The sequence below is a fragment of the Mixophyes fleayi genome, chromosome 7 (assembly GCF_038048845.1).
Source record: "Mixophyes fleayi isolate aMixFle1 chromosome 7, aMixFle1.hap1, whole genome shotgun sequence".
Taxonomy (NCBI): domain Eukaryota; kingdom Metazoa; phylum Chordata; class Amphibia; order Anura; family Limnodynastidae; genus Mixophyes; species Mixophyes fleayi.
The window spans coordinates 20,832,643-20,850,853 of NC_134408.1; the positions used below are offsets into that span (position 1 = coordinate 20,832,643).

Consider the following 18,211-nt stretch of genomic DNA (forward strand, 5'->3'; position numbering starts at 1 on the left):
AAATCCACTCTATGTATGATGTAATTCACTAAGTATTGGAATAAGGGCGTCTACAATTTCACTCAATCATGAGGGTCATCGTCTGATTCTTGTATCTACTAGTTTGACGTCTTGGAAAAGCTTACTGCTGCACAAATGGGCAACCTGTTCATGAACAGCATGGCATACCGAGATACTACGGCGGCAGTACTGGTTATGGCAGAACTAGGGAAGCGCGGCTACAAGGAGATGACTTCATTCATGACTGAGTGCACCAAGGTGGCCAAAGAGGTGCGTTGTCTGTATAGTACACTCATAATAAGGGCTCTGTATATTCATTATAACTCAATACTGTCAACTCTTGCTAAGATAGTATTCATTTATTCTGTTTCCCCTGTCATTTTATGTATATATAGTTTATTCCAACACTTACTTTAAAAAGCTTCTTTCATGCCCGCAGAAGAGCTCAATGACTCTAAACATAAAATAAAGAATTTAGGGCCTGTCTGGGGGCCAGTGGGGCATTTGCCCCTCTGGCCGGTCATATTTTGGGTTTCCTTGGGCCGGGTCAATGGGCCACCTGAAAAAATTTTAAATTTTACATTTTAAATTTGTTTAAAATGTTCCTAATAGGTTGTCTGACCGAGTCGCGCTCCCTTAGACTAAAATTCGCCTGCCAGCCCCTGAGATTTGATTGGTTGTCCGAGTTCTTAAATCTTCAAGGAATCTTTAAAAACAAAAAGGCCTCTGATAGAAATGTGCACATTGTTAGCTGAATCTTCCTCTTTGTTAGCATATAACGATATTTCAGATAAGTTAAATGACTAAAAAAATAATTGTATGTGAAACAAATGGCCACCTTAAAATCTATTATGTAACGGGAAAAATACATTGTACCATTGAATAGGAAACTCTTTGCTCACAATGACACGTCAACTTTCACACGATAAATATGTTCCTTGATATAATGCGCTATTGATTTTTATTCTTAAGTATTGAAAGGTAGGGCGGTATCAACATTTGGCGCTGGCCTAGACATTGAGAGTGACTACAGCCTACATTAGGTAATGTGCACCTCACATTTCCCTATCCGATGTCACTTCCGCCATTTTCTGTTCTGGCAACACTGCTGGCTAGTAAAGAACATGGGCCAAGAGAAGTAGAAGAAAAGTAAAATGAAAATGTGACTGAATAGAGAAGAAAATGAAATGTTCCTTTTTCCCCATTTAGAAAAATTTAGGAAGATTGCCGGATCCCAGCATTCGGTCTTTGATGTTCAATACTGTCTGGAAACCCATATCTGTAAACCTACGTACTGCGGAGGACTACATGTGGCTTAGAGATAACTGCTATCTTGTGATCGCAAGCATTACCACCACAGATATCCAGTCCCTTGATGTGAACATCGATTGTGAATCCCAAAGCTATATGTGAGTTTGTGTAGATATTAAACTAAGTCCCATAAGTAGGACTGAGTAGGAAACAGAGCATTTTTGTGTCATGTCAATAAGTCAATGATCTTCCTTCATTTACTGTAAGTGTTGATTGAAATCATGCAATTTGTTTTATTGTTTTTTCTCTTTCATCCTATCTGGGGTACACTGCTACCATGGGGTTGTGTGAGGAGAGTGGAGTTTGGCACTTAACTAGTTAACTCTGTTAATGTATCCTGCTGACAAACCCGTCCCCTCTGCAACTCCGCTGTAGCCTCTTCAGTTTTAGTTGAGTGTCCAAGGGAGTTGGGCTCACTTATGCTAGGTGGTTATTGCTTATAGTTATAACAATTTTATTTAGCTATTTTTATCAATTCAATATATTTGTGCCTGCAGGCGCCAGTTTTGGCCGTAGTGCTCTAAGTGCCGGGCGGTCAGAACGGTCCCTCCCTTAGGGGGGCTGCTTCAGAACCTCCCCATAGTAGCAGAGGTTCTTGGAAAACTCTGATAGGTGCAGTTATGTCACTGTGATTTGTTTCTTAATGTGTGCTTCTGTTCTGTTTCTGGTGCAGGGTTCAAGCTTTCAGCAATGTATTTGGTCAACTTGGAGATGAACAAAATCAGGCCGTGTATGACAAGATAAAAGACTATAACAAAGCTAAGGCTGCATCAGGTAATGCCAAATGGAGACTGTAGCATGCTAAATCGCTTGTTAGGCTGGTTTTCTAAGGGGCTTGTAGCATATAAAATAAAATACACTTTTGTACTCCCGCCGTTGTGAGTGCATCCAGATGCATACAGCGTAAAGCTTTTCCCAATAACCCAGTCATTTCAATGAGTTTACCAGCATGTGGAAACCCCATTGAAATGAATGGGCTATTGAAAAAGATAGTAAGGTAGAATAAATAATATATTTTATTTTTAAAGTGACACCCCTGAGATCTATTTTCCAGGACTAATGCTATGTAACCTGACTTTGATCCAACTAAATCAGGGTGACAGCAAGCTTAGTTTCCCCTGCTAATGTGGAAATCAGAACAAGGCAAGACTGGCTGGCTCAGTCACCCTATAACAGGGACATCTGCAGTTAGTTATCCCACAGTCATAGTGGGAATGAGACTCAACCTGGTGGGGCTGAAGCCTCTAAGGAGGCTTGCATAAAAATGAGTGCCCCCTATCCAAATAGAGTAAGCACTTACTGACAACTCTGGGCTGTGGGTACCAGAGTAATAGAAAAAAACTAGGGAAATTTGATATCAGCCAATCACAAGAGGTGTACCATGCTAGCCGCAATGTGATTAGCTGGTGGTAAAAGGGAGCCTTGGGGACTCCCTACTTTGATCACACATCAATAGAAATAAATGTGTTCTCAATTAGTGAAAAAAACAATTGCCAGTGCTCTGCAGCCCCATTGATGTACATGACTAATTCATTTTCTATTGCCTCCTTTAAATTCCCAACCCAACCTATATTCAATGGAGTCACTACATGTAGAGCACAACTCCGTTGAAATGAATTGCCTATAGGAATGAATTGGCCATATAAATAAAAAATACACCACAGTGCTGGTTAAACTGTTCGTGTAAACCCCTAGTGGGTAGGAATGCAACTCATTCCCGTAGCAATGAATGGACTTGGCATGCTTTCTACACACTAAAATGGACTAATCGATGTCCAAAAAGTTGTGCCACATGTAGAAGGAAGTGGGAATGCGAATAGGAAGTCAACACACTGATAGAATGTGGTTTCTTGCTTTGCACTTGTGTTAATGTAAGTGAGGAACAGGGTTTACATGCCAATGGATATTCGTCCTGACCGAATATCGTTTATATATTACAAGCTAATTCTACGTTGTGGTTTATATTGTAAGATCACTCCTGTGCACTCAGGATAATAAAAAAGATCAATTAAATGTCCTTGAAGTATACTGACGCTCAGTCAAGTAATGAATCTGGGAAAAATGTAGCCAAAATGAACACAAAACCAATATAACAGGGACGAAAAAAACCCAGCTGGTCTGTTCCAGGATACCTGTTTTCAAAGCTCATAGAGCAGCCTACGTTTTTCATAACACCTAATTGTAACATTTTCAGTAAATATTCTCAATATATTTTTCCAGGCTCTGCTTGTGACGCTGGAAATAGCGCTGAGTGGATTAAGACGTACTACGGATCTTACAAAGGTTATCCTACACTAACAGAACTCAAGGACGCAAACAGCAACTTTAACGCGGTAAAGCTCCCCTGATAATCCACATATATTTGTGATAAACAAACCTGCATAGTATGTTTGGTTATTGAACCTATGGAAAACTGCTCCCTTGTAGAAAGCACTAAGCTGATACATTTCAGTTTGTAAGTTTACTCCTCTTTTTTCGAAAACTACAGAACTCCTTATACCACTAGAGACAGAAACTGACATAAACAACATAGCATGTCAACATTAGAAACACCATTAGACGCACTAAATATCACCAAAACTTAGCAATAGCAAAAGTGCCATCTGCAGCCTACGAGGGGGTACTACACTGGTGAAAATCAAAACCAAGCAATGAACACAATGGAACAATGCTTTCATTCAAATAGCAATTATGTCAAATAAGAATTTATCTTTTATATTTAATATAAAATAATAACTTGTTAAGTTTTCATACTTGATCAAAGTTGAATCTTATGATGATTTGGATAATTTGTTTCTAGTTCCATAACTTCATAACACCGGGCAAATAATGTTGGTCCCTGGAGTAGTAGTGACCTAAAAGTGGACCTATAGTAATATTTAACATGGATGGATTTATCCAGCTGCTACTCTCTAATAGTTTTGTTGGGTTGGAATCCAGGTGTATCCTCAAATTTTGCACCATTTTTGACACCGAGAGACCTCCTGTGTCTCCCGCAAGGATCAGAAGCAGGGAAACATGTCTACCTTTGTAAAAAGAATATCTGTAAACAATACTTCATTGTGGTTATAAAAAGGAAACAACACTACTTACCTGTTAGATTATTTAGTGATCATTCAATGTTTCCACTAGACTGAAGCCCTGGATGAGTTGTCTGGCGTTCAGACTGCTGACTATATTGTTGAGAATGGAATGCTGTGGGATGCAATAACCATCGCTGTCATGATTAATGTCAGAAAAGACCCTGGAGATTTGGAACAATTCCTAAATCGCTTAAACACTGTGGCTCCGGTAAGTTTTCTGAATTAAATAATGGGCAGTGTAAACTATGTGCACGAGGCTGCAGCTTCAGGACATTCTTATCACGTTCGCTGCTGATGCATTTCTCACCCCTGTGCTGAGGCTATTTTGGGAATATTTTGGCTGGTCACATTCCAACATCAGTATCAGTTATTTGTTTATGCAGTACCCACACAAACGATACCTTCCTTTCAGAAGATTTAGTATTTTCAGAACATAGGTTGCTTATATTTCCTGACACAGGAAACAAAATGTGCCCAAAATGTGTGAAAGTGTCTGTTGAAATTGTGCAAAGTACAAAAAGAAAGCACGGCAACTTAATGGTTAGCACTTCTGCCTCACAGCACTGGGGTTTCAGAGTTCAAATCCTGGACCATGGCCTTATCTGTGTGTAGTTTGTTTGTCCCTGTGGGTTTCCTCCGGGTGCTCAGGTTTCCTCCACAAAAACATGCTGGTAAGTTAATTGACTGCTGACAAAATTAAAACAAGACTGTGCGTGTGTGTTAGGGAATTTGAAAATGATAATGCCTTTTTCTTTTACTAGTTTGCACTCTCTTGAATGAAATGCATATGAGGGAACCACTGAGTTTATTGGCACCAGGGTGGGGGAGATCTGGGCATAATAACATCCTCATCTCTGGACGTGTTAACGCTTTTTGTAGTGTAGGGTGTTATTGGTTGGTGATCACTATTAAGAGGTCACATCACTTAAAAGAGGGGGCTATCCTCTTTCAAATGAGAAGACAGGATGGGGAGATATGGAAATTACAACACCCCTGTCTATTCCCTGGGCTGCCTAATGTTTTCTATAGTATAGGATTTATTTTCTGGTGCACACCAAACAATAAATGCCAAGTGCCACATCATTGAAAGAGGGGATTCCCCTCATTCAATTGAACATACCCCTGAGTTTACTGATGCCTCCCCCATCCCTGGACTTCTTAATGCTTTCTGTAGTGTACGGTGTTTCAAACGAGGGTGCCCCTGAGTCTGTAGGTTCAAGGATGGGGGATATTGAGCACTTTTAGTACCTGCTCCCTACCATGTAGCTCTTCAGATTTTTTTGTTGTTGTAGAGCAGCAGCTCAGTGCCGCTTGCTCTGTGACGTCATCATTTATTCACCAATGCAATATCATCATCTGGTTACTATTCTTCATGCCCCTGCTATCAGGAATTAGTGGTGGGGCTTAGGTAAGTATTATTTTTACTTATTTGAACACCATTAGTGCTAAGGTCGGGTGCCCACTCATCCTTAGCACTTTAGGGGCAAATATGAAGATGACACCCATGATTCCTTAGCACTGAGAGGGTTAAATATAACCCTCAAGATCTTGCAAAAACAAACCTTAATTTTCTGGGGTTATAACCAAACAAGAGCTATAGGGGGGGGGGGGGGGGGTTCAATTGGCGGCGATGAGGCACGCGGACATCACCTTGATGTCCGCTGTGCACATTGTCGGCCATTATGTTAGGAACCTCCGCTCATTTTTCTGTGCGCCTCTATGGGATGTGAGAAAAATTATGAGCAAAATGTAAAACCTCTGACGAGAGGGTGGCTGTGTACGTTCTGGAGGTACCCCCTTCGCCGCATTGAATCATCCCCATAGGGTGCAGTAAAGCAAATAGATTTAGTGGTGTGGAGAGATCTTACTACTGTATATCAGTTTTGGGAAGGTTATTTAAGCTATTTAATTACGATTTGGAAAATCATTTTATATTCACAACATGGGTGAGTTGGAGAAAAGAGGAACCAATCACAGTGCTCCAATGCTCATAACAGGTCCATTATATATGATATAACGCACTTGCCAAAGGTAGGGCTACTAGAAGCGACTGATCTGTGGCCATATAAAAGTCCAAGCCAGTAGGTCAAGTGCTTTTGTACAGGCCACAGAAATTTGAGGTGACCTCTAATAATTATAATTTCCGGGAGGGAGAATATTTTCCCTTATAATACACAAGTTTTCCTGATGAACACTGAAATGATGACATCAGAACTCAATATAAGTCATTATTAACATTTACATCAGGACTCAGTATTAGTACAGATATTATTTATACAAGTTTATATTTCATATTAATATATCGTATTATGTATATTGTATTATGTATGTATGTATTATATGTATATTAGCGCTAGTTGTGTGTTAGAAGGTTTTAAAGCCTAAAGCCCGTGAGACCCTTTATCTGGTGGTGATCACTAAATCATTTATATTACAGAGTTCCTAAAATGTATAATTCATTTATTTTAGACGGAACTACAGAATAGTCCAGCAGCGGGTGTGATCCTAGCTACAACCTTTGAGAAACTCAGCGGTAACTTTATGTACTTCAAAAGAGAGGACTGGAAACAGTGGATGCAAGAAACACTGGCGAACATCCTGTATACTGTAAACGTAACACAATTGGATCTAATTCCTATTCCTCTGCCCTGTGACTCTTACCAGGAAGTGTGAGTAACCGATATATCCGCAGAAGTCACTAGAGGTTGTTTATTGTTAAAGGGTCCACTCTCGTTTGTGACATATTCTCTTTAGTAGCAGCTGGAAACCTGTATAGTTATACAGATTACAAATGCCATCCTCTTGCTTGTATCACTGCCTATGTGTTACAATAATTTCCAAGTACACTCAGCTTTTAAGTAGGTGAATATAAGATGTAATACATGGTATTGTCAAGATCAGTGGTTATAAATCTGTTTTTTAGTTGCAAGTGTCAGTGTACCATAGTTCTGCATCCAAATATCAGTGTGCCATTGTTCCCGTACCCCAAGTGTTAGTGTGCCATTATTCCCGAACCCCAAGTGTCAGTGTGCCATTATTCCCGAACCCCAAGTGTCAGTGTGCCATTATTCCCGAACCCCAAGTGTCAGTGTACCATTGTTCCCCGAACCCGTGTCAGTGTGCCATTATTCCCCGAACCCCAAGTGTCAGTGTGCCATTATTCTCCGAACCCCAAGTGTCAGTGTGCCATTATTCCCGAACCCCAAGTGTCAGTGTGCCATTATTCCTGAACCCCAAGTGTCAGTGTACCATTATTCCCCGAACCCGTGTCAGTGTGCCATTATTCCCCGAACCCCAAGTGTTAGTGTGCCATTATTCTCCGAACCCCAAGTGTTAGTGTGCCATTATTCCCCGAACCCCAAGTGTCAGTGTGCCATTGTTCCCGAACCCCAAGTGTCAGTGTGCCATTATTCCCCGAACCCCAAGTGTCAGTGTGCCATTATTCCCCGAACCCGTGTCAGTGTGCCATTATTCCCCGAACCCCAAGTGTTAGTGTGCCATTATTCTCTGAACCCCAAGTGTTTGTGTGCCATTATTCCCCGAACCCCAAGTGTCAGTGTGCCATTATTCCCCGAACCCCAAGTGTCAGTGTGCCATTATTCTCCGAACCGCAAGTGTTAGTGTGCCATTATTCTCCGAACCCTCAGTGTCAGTGTGCCATTATTCTCCGAACCCTCAGTGTCAGTGTGCCATTATTCCCGAACCCCAAGTGTTAGTGTGCCATTATTCCCCAAACCCCAAGTGTCAGTGTGCCATTATTCTCCGAACCCCAAGTGTTAGTGTGCCATTATTCTCCGAACCCCAAGTGTTAGTGTGCCATTATTCTCCGAACCCCAAGTGTCAGTGTGCCATTATTCTCCGTACCCCAAGTGTTAGTGTGCCATTATTCTCCGAACCCCAAGTGTTAGTGTGCCATTATTCCCCGAACCCGTGTCAGTGTGCCATTATTCCCTGAACCCCAAGTGTTAGTGTGCCATTATTCTCCGAACCCCAAGTGTTAGTGTGCCATTATTCCCCGAACCCCAAGTGTCAGTGTGCCATTATTCTCCGAACCGCAAGTGTTAGTGTGCCATTATTCTCCGAACCCTCAGTGTCAGTGTGCCATTATTCTCCGAACCCTCAGTGTCAGTGTGCCATTATTCCCGAACCCCAAGTGTTAGTGTGCCATTATTCCCCGAACCCCAAGTGTCAGTGTGCCATTATTCTCCGAACCCCAAGTGTTAGTGTGCCATTATTCTCCGAACCCCAAGTGTTAGTGTGCCATTATTCCCCGAACCCCAAGTGTTAGTGTGCCATTATTCTCCGAACCCCAAGTGTCAGTGTGCCATTATTCTCCGAACCCCAAGTGTTAGTGGGCCATTATTCTCCGAACCCCAAGTGTCAGTGTGCCATTATTCTCCGAACCCCAAGTGTTAGTGTGCCATTATTCTCCGAACCCCAAGTGTTAGTGTGCCATTATTCTCCGAACCCCAAGTGTTAGTGTGCCATTATTCCCCGAACCCGTGTCAGTGTGCCATTATTCCCCGAACCCCAAGTGTCAGTGTGCCATTGTTCTAGGTCCACAAGTGTCAGTGTACCTTTGTTCTGGGACCACAGTGTCAGTGTGCCAATGTTATCGGGCCACAAGTGTTAGTGTCCCTTTGCTCTGGGACCACTAGTGTCAGTGTACCTTTGTTCTGGGTCCACAAGTGTTAGTGTCCCTTTGCTCTGGGACCACTAGTGTTAGTGTCCCTTTGTTCTAGGTCCACAAGTGTCAGTGTACCTTTGTTCTTTAACCCCAAGTGTCAGTGCCATTGTTCACCGAACCCAAGTGTCAGTGTGCCATTGTTCTAGGTCCACAAGTGTCAGTGTACCTTTGTTCTGGGACCACAGTGTCAGTGTGCCAATGTTATTGGGCCACAAGTGTTAGTGTCCCTTTGCTCTGGGACCACTAGTGTCAGTGTACCTTTGTTCTGGGTCCACAAGTGTTAGTGTCCCTTTGCTCTGGGACCACTAGTGTCAGTGTACCTTTGTTCTGTAACCCCAAGTGTCAGTTCCATTGTTCACCGAACCCAAGTGTCAGTGTACCTTTGTTCTGGGACCATAGTGTCAGTGTACCATTGAATTAGGTCCACAAGTGTCAGTGTAATTTTGTTCTGGGACCACAATTGTCAGTGTGCCAATGTTATGGGACCACAAGTGTTAGTGTCCCTTTGCTCTGGGACCACTAGTGTCAGTTTACCTTTATTCTGGGACTACAATTGTCAGTGTACCTTTGTTCTGGGACCACAATTGTCAGTGTACCATTGTTCTGGGTCCACAAGTGTTAGTGTACCTTTGTTCTGGGACCACAAGTGTCAGTGTACCATTGTTCTGGGACCACAAGTGTCAGTGTACCTTTGCTCTGCGACCATAAGTGTCAGTGTACCATTGTTCTGGGACCACAAGTGTCAGTGTACCTTTGCTCTGGGACCACAATGTCTTTGTACCTTTGTTCTGGGACCACAAGTGTCAATGTACCTTTGTTCTGGGACCACAAGTGTCAGTGTACCTTTGTTCTGGGACCACAAGTGTCAGTGTACCATTGTTCTGGGACCACAAAGGTCAGTGTACCTTTGCTCTGGGACCACTAGTGTCAGTGTACCATTGCTCTTGGACCACAAGTGTCAGTGTACCTTTGATCCGGGACCACAGGTGTCAGTGTACATTTGCTCTGGGACCACAAGTGTCAGTGTACCATTGCTCTTGGACCACAAGTGTCAGTGTACCTTTGATCTAGGACCACAAGTGTCAGTGTACCTTTGCTCTGGGATCACAAGTGTCAGTGTACCATTGTTTTGGGACCACAAGTGTCAGTGTACCTTTGTCCTGGGACCACAAGTGTCAGTGTGCCTTTGTTCTGGGACAACAAGTGTTAGTGTACCATTGTTCTAATTGTTCTGGGACCAGAAGTGTCAGCTTGCCATTTATCTGGGTGGAACCTTAAAGATGTTTCCTACTTTTATGGCATTTTCAGAGAATAAAGGATCCGGATCTATAGAAAACTTCGGACGATCAATGCTTTCAGAGCGACACCAATAGCTGAATTTAGGAGCATAAGATTAAGCAAGCTCAAACATATGCCCTGTACCCACGTGCATTTAACCCAATTTCTCAAAGTCCAAAAACTGAATGGAACTCTCCCAACACAAGCTTCAATGATAAAATTCAGTAAAATAAGTGCGTTCTATTTGAGCGCTCATTAAGTGCATAGTTCATTATAGGAGCTTTTGAGATGTTTTGCTATAAGTGTGGACAGATTTTGTTTCCGCATTAACTGTTGTTGTTTTTCAACGCTCATTTCTATGACCCCTAATGAAAACACTGGTATGAGGAGAGAAATATATTATTTAAGTGCTAGGGGCCATTTAAACATACAGTATTGTTGGTTTACACTGTAGTTGTCCATTAATATTGTTATAATTCTCTGTTGACTGGCCGCGACAAAATCATTTTTTTCCTCTATAATATGACAAATAAATAAGTTAACCCTTTTAGATTCCCTGCGGTTGTTTACGTTACAGCAGATGACAGTAGAACACTGTTTATTGTTTTACAGTGTAAAAGGTTTAGATAAAGCCTTTCCTTTAATGAAAAAGGAAACAAGGAAGGATGTATACACACAATGCATGAAACGTCAGCTCGACTCTACTGTCAGCCCAAATGGTAAGTTATGTAACAGTAATAATGTATCATATATACCAGTGAGGGGCACCGGAAGTCCTAAGGCTGCATGTGGCCCTTCGAGCCTTCACCTGGGGCCCCCATCTCCTTCCTGTTTTATTGTCAGATTTGTTCGCTATAGCTTGCAGCACTTGTTTAAAAATGCCTCCCATTAGGTGTCTTTTGCTATGATTCAATGCATTGTTTCAGCTGATTACTGAGGTTAAGGGTAATGTGAGGCCTAGTTGAAGGTAAGTGGACTGCCCATGCGGCCCCTGAAATGAATCAGGTTGCCTATCACTGCTATATATCATCCTATTGTGCTATTTCATTTTGTTAAGGTGATCATCTACAGATTTGCAAACACCATTGCACATAAATCGGTGGTGCTCAGACTTTTTTTTTTTTTTTAACTGAAGTGCCAGTGGGTGAATATAACCGAGAATCCAGGGACCCAAAAACATAATCTGGGATCCCACTTAAGATACTAACCTAGAGGTTAAGCACAACTGTAACACACCACCCTTCGGTGGCGATGTTTTTTTATTACTATAAGTTGATCAGTGTTCTCCCCAGGACCTATTTCCCAGGCGCTCCACCCAACGGTTGTTGTAACTTGCCACCCGGCTCTTGGAGTTTGACGGAGTTCTATTATAACAGGACAAACCATTACAATGGGCACTATGTGAGCATTGCAGCCAGCAGAGTGGGATTGACCATTGACCACCAGTCAGTACAGGCAGACAGAGGCTAGGCATAAGAAAATAAATTAATTAATTAATTAATTAATTTCTAAACAAAAGATGTGTTTGAAGTCCAGCCAGCAGGTGAGCAATAACCGCAAGATTCTTTATAAATATAAGTGTTGTTAATAGCGTCAACATTTTTCATTATTATTTTTGCAAAGTATTACACTGCCAACAACCAGCTACTTCTTAATGCCACCCAGCTGTCAACATTTTCTGGGCAGGACACTAATATTCTATAAATTTTGCATACAAAGTTCTTTTCTAATGATAAAGTGATATCAATATTACATATTTAACAAACAAAAAATAATAAACTGTGTTGTAGGTGTTCCTTGTGGGGAGAAAACAGACAGACCTCAAGACATAATAGATGCCATTTTGGGCAAATTTGCTCAGTTTGCAGATATCGCTGACCTTGTAAAGTGGATCCTGGACTTACAGATTGTGAGTACTAGTGAAAAGTGTTTCAAACACATCATCCAATCTATCCATCTCACACTCCTTAGTTTGTATCATTAACTAGATGGAATAAGTTGCTTTTCTCTTCTTCCAGATGGACGTCATAAACACTCTAAGCTCTTCCCAGATGGCAGAAGTGACTATACAGCAGATCAACAATGAGGAGGTTGCTTGCCAAATTGCAGGCAGATTGCAACAGTTTGGGATTGCTGATGTCTACATATACTTGGATACATGCTATGAATTGTACCTACAGGTACAGTGACCCCTATAAACGTACCTTGTAGATTATGACTGATGGTGATATAGCCTTTTAAAAGTGTAACTATACATTCTAGTCGTATTTTCAGCAAATTAAATTCCTCAAGATAATAGGAACAGTATTGTGAAAAAAACATCAAGTGCAAACTATGTTTTTCTGCCTTATTCTAGAGTCAAAGAACTCCAAATATACCCATGTTTCTGTGATCATTGTATATCCTGCCACTTCCATACGTTCTTAGAATCATATTGCTATAAATTCTTAAAGAATGGTATCTAATTAGAAACTTGGGCGTAAATGTATTGAGTAGTGGTTTCTGCTAGTCGTCGATATTTGGCAATTTTGCAGAGGAAATTTAAAACGCCAATGGCTTTCAAGGCAATACAAATGTATCGGTTTGTAATATAGTGCAGAGTAATTCTTAGTTCCAATAAAGATCAGAGTCAGCTGTTTCATACAAGGAGAGGGATTGTATCCTGTTAACCATCAAATGGTTCATAGATTTCTCCTGTAGTTTTGCTCCAATAAACCATAGTCCTTAATCCTTGCTGGGATCCATGGGCTGGGTGTATGTGCATAGGTGTTGGTTCATATTGGGAGATCAGACCTTTATAATCTGTGAATCCATTTGTTTTACACAGCTGGATTGTTAGAAGATTGTCACCAATACTTCCTCATTTGCATCCATATATGGTGTTGTACCCAGTTCCTTAAATAAAATCTTCATCCTATTACTGGTGAGTTTGTACGGTGGCTTACTGTACCTCTTACATAAGCAAACCGAGGGAGGGGGGGGGGTTCCTAGTGCCTGGAAACCCCTCTCCAAGCCTAGGGGAGTGAATAATTGAGGTGGCTGGACCCTGCTCCTGCTTCATACAGCTCTGCTTGAAAAGGGAGAGCTGCGTGCACCTAAGTAGTGCATGCATAATTGCCAATGTATATTATGGGGATGGGAAGAGTTGGAGAGCAGCCAAGCACTGTCCAAAATTATAGTCACGCCCCCATGCATGCTGGTCACGCCCACTGGCAGCGTGGTGTGGAAACCCCTCCTCTACAAATCCTACGCTTGTCCCTGCTCTTAGTATTTAAAGTGATACCCACTGAGTCCTCAGAACACAGTACCAATAGATAAGGTTATCAAGCATTTAGGAAAGAACCTAAATTGACATCTTGTATTTAGATCATTCATTCTTTGCACCTGCCCCTCCCCTTCTTAATGCCTCTGCTTAAATTGCTTGAGGTCACAATGGATTAGGAATCTGTAATGGGTTTTGTGTTGTGCTGTTTAATGATTAGATAGCCCTGACATCTGGTCTAGAAAGATTATAAGAACCTATGTATGTGGTTGGTGATACAATGTGCACTTGATTTTTTGTTTTTTTTACATAGTATATTGGATGAGGGATGTTATTCCCCTTCTTTTGTACTGAGAGCTGCATTATGTGTTTTTTTGTTCTGGTCACATCAGGGCAATGCAGATAGTCACACCTGTATTGTGTTGTTAAATAATACGCTGTTTATGTTTTGTAGCTGAACAAACCCAAACTCATAAACACTGACATCGGCCTTGAGATCCTGTCTTCCTGTATCCCCACCATCAAGAACGAGTTGCCCAGCTATTCCTTAAGTGACTGGGAGGCTCTCTGTGTCAGATTAAAACCTTTCATTCACAGCATAAATAATGAGCAGTTGTCTGCTCTCTTGGCCTCAGCTGATAGCGATGGCTACACCACAATGTAAGTTAACCTATATATTGGTGGAAAAAGTTTAAAATTTCAAATGGATCATCTTCATATTCTTTGTATTGGTTTAGCTATTGAATGCAAATCTTTCTGAAAATCATTTATCATACAATAAGCTCCTAAACAAAAGGAGTAAGGCTGGGTACACACTACAGTGTTTTCAACTGATTATCGGGCCAATCATACGATAAACAACCGTTCGCTCCGATATCGCATTAGCTTGTACACTCCCACGATGAACAATTATCATTTCAAAGCACATCGTACCCTTTCATTTGTTTTTATAAATGGACTAAAAATTTGGTTCAACGATGGAACGATGTCGTTCCAGTCCTGCAGTGTGTATGCACTCAGGACCGGCAGTGTCCATAGATCTCTTTGGGGTGTGCAGAGTCACCATCTTTTCAGCCGATCTTTTCAAAGCCTTGCCTCAAACTTACCCTGTTGCTCTATTAAAAATAATGTGTGGAATATCCCCAAATACATTGGGTTTGATTTACTAAGGAACGTATATGCCCATTCATGCTGTATTTTACGTAAAAATTGCTCTGGCATGCTCAGAAAAGGAATTTAAGCCGGTGAACGCGAGTTCACCCAATTAATCTTCGAACGCAAAGGACACCTCAGACAGCCTACGATGTCATGGGCGAAACAGGGGAGGGGAAGGGGTGTATGCACGTAGACAATGTACACTAAGGGTGTGCCAGGGTTGAGGGTACACGCATCTGTCCGATTCAAGCTGTGTTAGAGCATGTGTTTCCAATCAAGAGCAAATGCATTTAAAAATGTATTTTATGTACAGTAGACATTTATAATAAATGTAGAGGGACAGAGGGACACGCAAGGGCAGTTTTGCCAAAACCAAAGCACGAAGTTATTCCAGATCCAAAACAAAAACCAAAACCAGAACACGGGGATCGGTGAACATCTCTAATATATATATATATATATATATATATATATATATATACATATATACACTTTGTGCACTCGGTTGTATCTGTCAGCATACGGCAGGGCGTGCTTACACCCATATTCAACTAAAAATGTTTCTTGAGATCCTCTTCTTATTGAATATGTCCGCACCTGTGTGCATTTTCCATCCGTTTTTAAAAAAAGCAAATTGCGTTCACTTTGCGTTGCCTAATCAGGCCCATAATAGTTATATAACAGAAGTCATGGCTCTCACATCCTTACAGTAACAAGTCTCTGGTCTACCTTGATAAACTGTAACCAAAGTGTATGCTGGTTGGAGACACTGGTTCACTGCTACCAATGCAGTTATCTGTGGTATTGGCTTTAATCCACCAAAGGAATCTTGTTTCTTTAAGGTTTTAAGTATTGTGACTACTGTTATTTAGAAATGACATGATTTGGTATATCTGTTCTATCTCCATTATTCACCTGCCAGTATTAAGTGGCCATTGCATTTCTCTCCCCTTACCCACTGACTATTTGTGGCATACTTTCTCTTTCAATTGCTTTAATGGACTTTCCTGCTCCACTAGCACCACACGCTGCCACAAACAGTAAAGTATACATTCCATAACTATTAGGCAGTAGTCAATAGGCTATTGCTGTGAGTCCAAAAGCACAAATATAAAAGAACAGGGTGATAGTTGTTCCCATTGCTGGGAAATTACTTCCATACCAATGTGTGTGAATCCACAAAAATAAATAATTTCATGTGTATTAGGTATATTATATCAGGTATGTTATTTAGCTCAGTAATGGTGAAGTTTGACTATATGGTGTATTTAGTTTGCCTTTATATCTGCAATGGCTTCTGGAGAGTTTATTTAGCCTAGTCAGTCTTCACCATATTATAATGTTGTTTGTGTTTTCTGCTACCCAGCATACGTTGTATGAGTGAGGCATTTGATGGTTTCACCCAAGATATCCTTGAGAGTCTATATGAAGTCATACAGGGATATCTTAACAACCACATGTCAGACTCAGGTAAGAGTTATGTCATTCCCCTTTAATATAATCTAAACAAACAAATGTAATCTGTTTGTGCTCTAAAAAATCTCTTCACATTTCCCAATAAATTCCCTTTTTGACTCAAATAAATATCAGGTTAAATATCAGCTTCACCCTAGTGAATTTATAGAAAGCATTTTGCGTCAGGCTACAAGATGGCTGCCTCCGCGGTGTACACTTGAAGGCAATGAGGGGAAAGTGATTAGATTGCATATATCAACCAAAAATAAATGTCAGCCCTGCAGCCTGTGATAGGTCTTATAGAGGTTAGAGGTAATTGGCTAATTTACCTATGTGCTAAAACTCTCTTCTATTTCATATCCCGCTTACTCACCAAAGCTGTCTGCAGTTCTCAAATTCCAAAATTACTTTGTGACACTTATAAAATATCAAAAAACTCAATTGAATTTTGTAATTTCTTCTTGTTAAACACACAAGTCTCATATTCCAGGATTCGAAACATAACCAACTTGAGTATTGAGCGCTTTTGTCTTTTTCCTACATATAGTGAAGAACAATCCCTTAGGCAACTACATAATTTCTTACAGAAACAGTTAGCAATATGGTCATCAAACTTACGCATTCATTTTTTTCTTGATTTTTTTCCCTTTTAAGACACTTTGTCATATATATAAATTCCTCTAACGCATAGGGGCTATTGAGGCCAACTTTCACACCTGTAACACTCCAGATATTTGTAGCTAGTCTCAGTCTGAGATGCGTTCATGAGGGCAAGCTGTGCACTATTAACGTGGGCAAAGGAGAGTATTATAAGCAATTTTCCAGATGTTTAACTGCTTGATTCAATATATAAATACAATATAGTTTAATAAAGGGACATATGGGGGCAGCACGGTGGCTAAGTGGTTAGCACTTGTGCCTTACAGCACTGGGGTCATGAGTTCAATTGCCGACTATGGCCTTATCTGTGTGGATTTTGTATGTTTTCCCCGTGTTTGTGTGGGTTTCCTCCGGGTGCTCCTGTTTCCTCCCACACTCCAAAGACATACTGATAGGTTAAGTGGCTGCTAACATATTGACCCTAGTCTGTGTCTCTGTCTGTCTGTCTGTGTGTATATTAGGGAATTTAGACTGTAAGCCCCAATGAGACAGGGACTGTTGCAAGTGAGTTCTCTGTACAGCGCTGCGGAATTAGTGGCGCTATATAAATAAATGATGATGATGATATGACCTATCTTCCATTAATTCTCCATGCTGTTTAAGTTGACCTTTTAATTGCATCTAAGTGTGCCGGTGGTTCGCCATTTAAAGACCGACTTACAGGGAAGCTCATTTTAATGAATAAAGTCTGTCCACAAGAAGTAGAGTTGGTGGGGGAGAAGAATGTATCTTTGTACAGTCAGCTTCTCGCGCTGCAATATATACATAACATTATGAAGGCCATCATACAAAAGCTACAGGTGCCAGGAGAAGTGATGATCTCCAAATTCTGGGGTCTTGAGATCTCTTTTAAGATAATCTAGAAGTAAAAATGTACCTGGTTTGTGTTCTGAAAAAATCTTTGCAATTGAAATCCACTTGTTACTCCTATAAATATCAGGTTTGTTATTTCATCATTTCTACACTGCTATCAATGGAAAACATATGCCAACTTAGGGATGCCTACCCATCATCATCATCATTATTTATTTATTTATATAGCGCCACTAATTCCGCAGCGCTGTACAGAGAACTCGCACACATCAGTCCCTGCTCCATTGGAGCTTACAGTCTAAATTCCCTAACACACACACACAGACAGACAGAGGGAGAGACTAGGGTCAATTTGACAACAGCCAATTAGCCTACTAGTATATTTTTGGAGTGTGGGAGGAAACTGGAGCACCCGGAGGAAACCCATGCAAACACGGGGAGAACATACAAACTCCTCACAGATAAGTCCATGGTCGGGAATTGAACTCATGACCCCAGTGCTGTAAA

General features: G+C 41.1%; 2 protein-coding genes across 2 annotated transcripts in view; both read left to right on the forward strand.

The window, feature by feature from the left end:
• LOC142097442 (uncharacterized) overlaps window positions 1-12,358 on the forward strand; it is a 46,135-nt gene extending 33,777 nt beyond the window's left edge. Inside the window, exons 30-37 of the mRNA XM_075179278.1 lie at window positions 103-270; window positions 1,210-1,409; window positions 1,985-2,085; window positions 3,532-3,644; window positions 4,444-4,602; window positions 6,864-7,063; window positions 10,972-11,078; window positions 12,150-12,358. Coding sequence (XP_075035379.1) covers window positions 103-270; window positions 1,210-1,409; window positions 1,985-2,085; window positions 3,532-3,644; window positions 4,444-4,602; window positions 6,864-7,063; window positions 10,972-11,078; window positions 12,150-12,343 — 1,242 coding nt within the window. The 3' untranslated portion in view covers window positions 12,344-12,358. The remainder of the gene's footprint in view (window positions 1-102; window positions 271-1,209; window positions 1,410-1,984; window positions 2,086-3,531; window positions 3,645-4,443; window positions 4,603-6,863; window positions 7,064-10,971; window positions 11,079-12,149) is intronic.
• Window positions 12,359-12,360: 2 nt separating this feature from the next.
• Window positions 12,361-18,211, forward strand: part of LOC142097443 (uncharacterized) — a 22,015-nt gene continuing 16,164 nt past the window's right edge. The window contains exons 1-3 of the mRNA XM_075179279.1: window positions 12,361-12,539; window positions 14,076-14,281; window positions 16,143-16,246. Coding sequence (XP_075035380.1) covers window positions 12,378-12,539; window positions 14,076-14,281; window positions 16,143-16,246 — 472 coding nt within the window. The 5' untranslated portion in view covers window positions 12,361-12,377. The remainder of the gene's footprint in view (window positions 12,540-14,075; window positions 14,282-16,142; window positions 16,247-18,211) is intronic.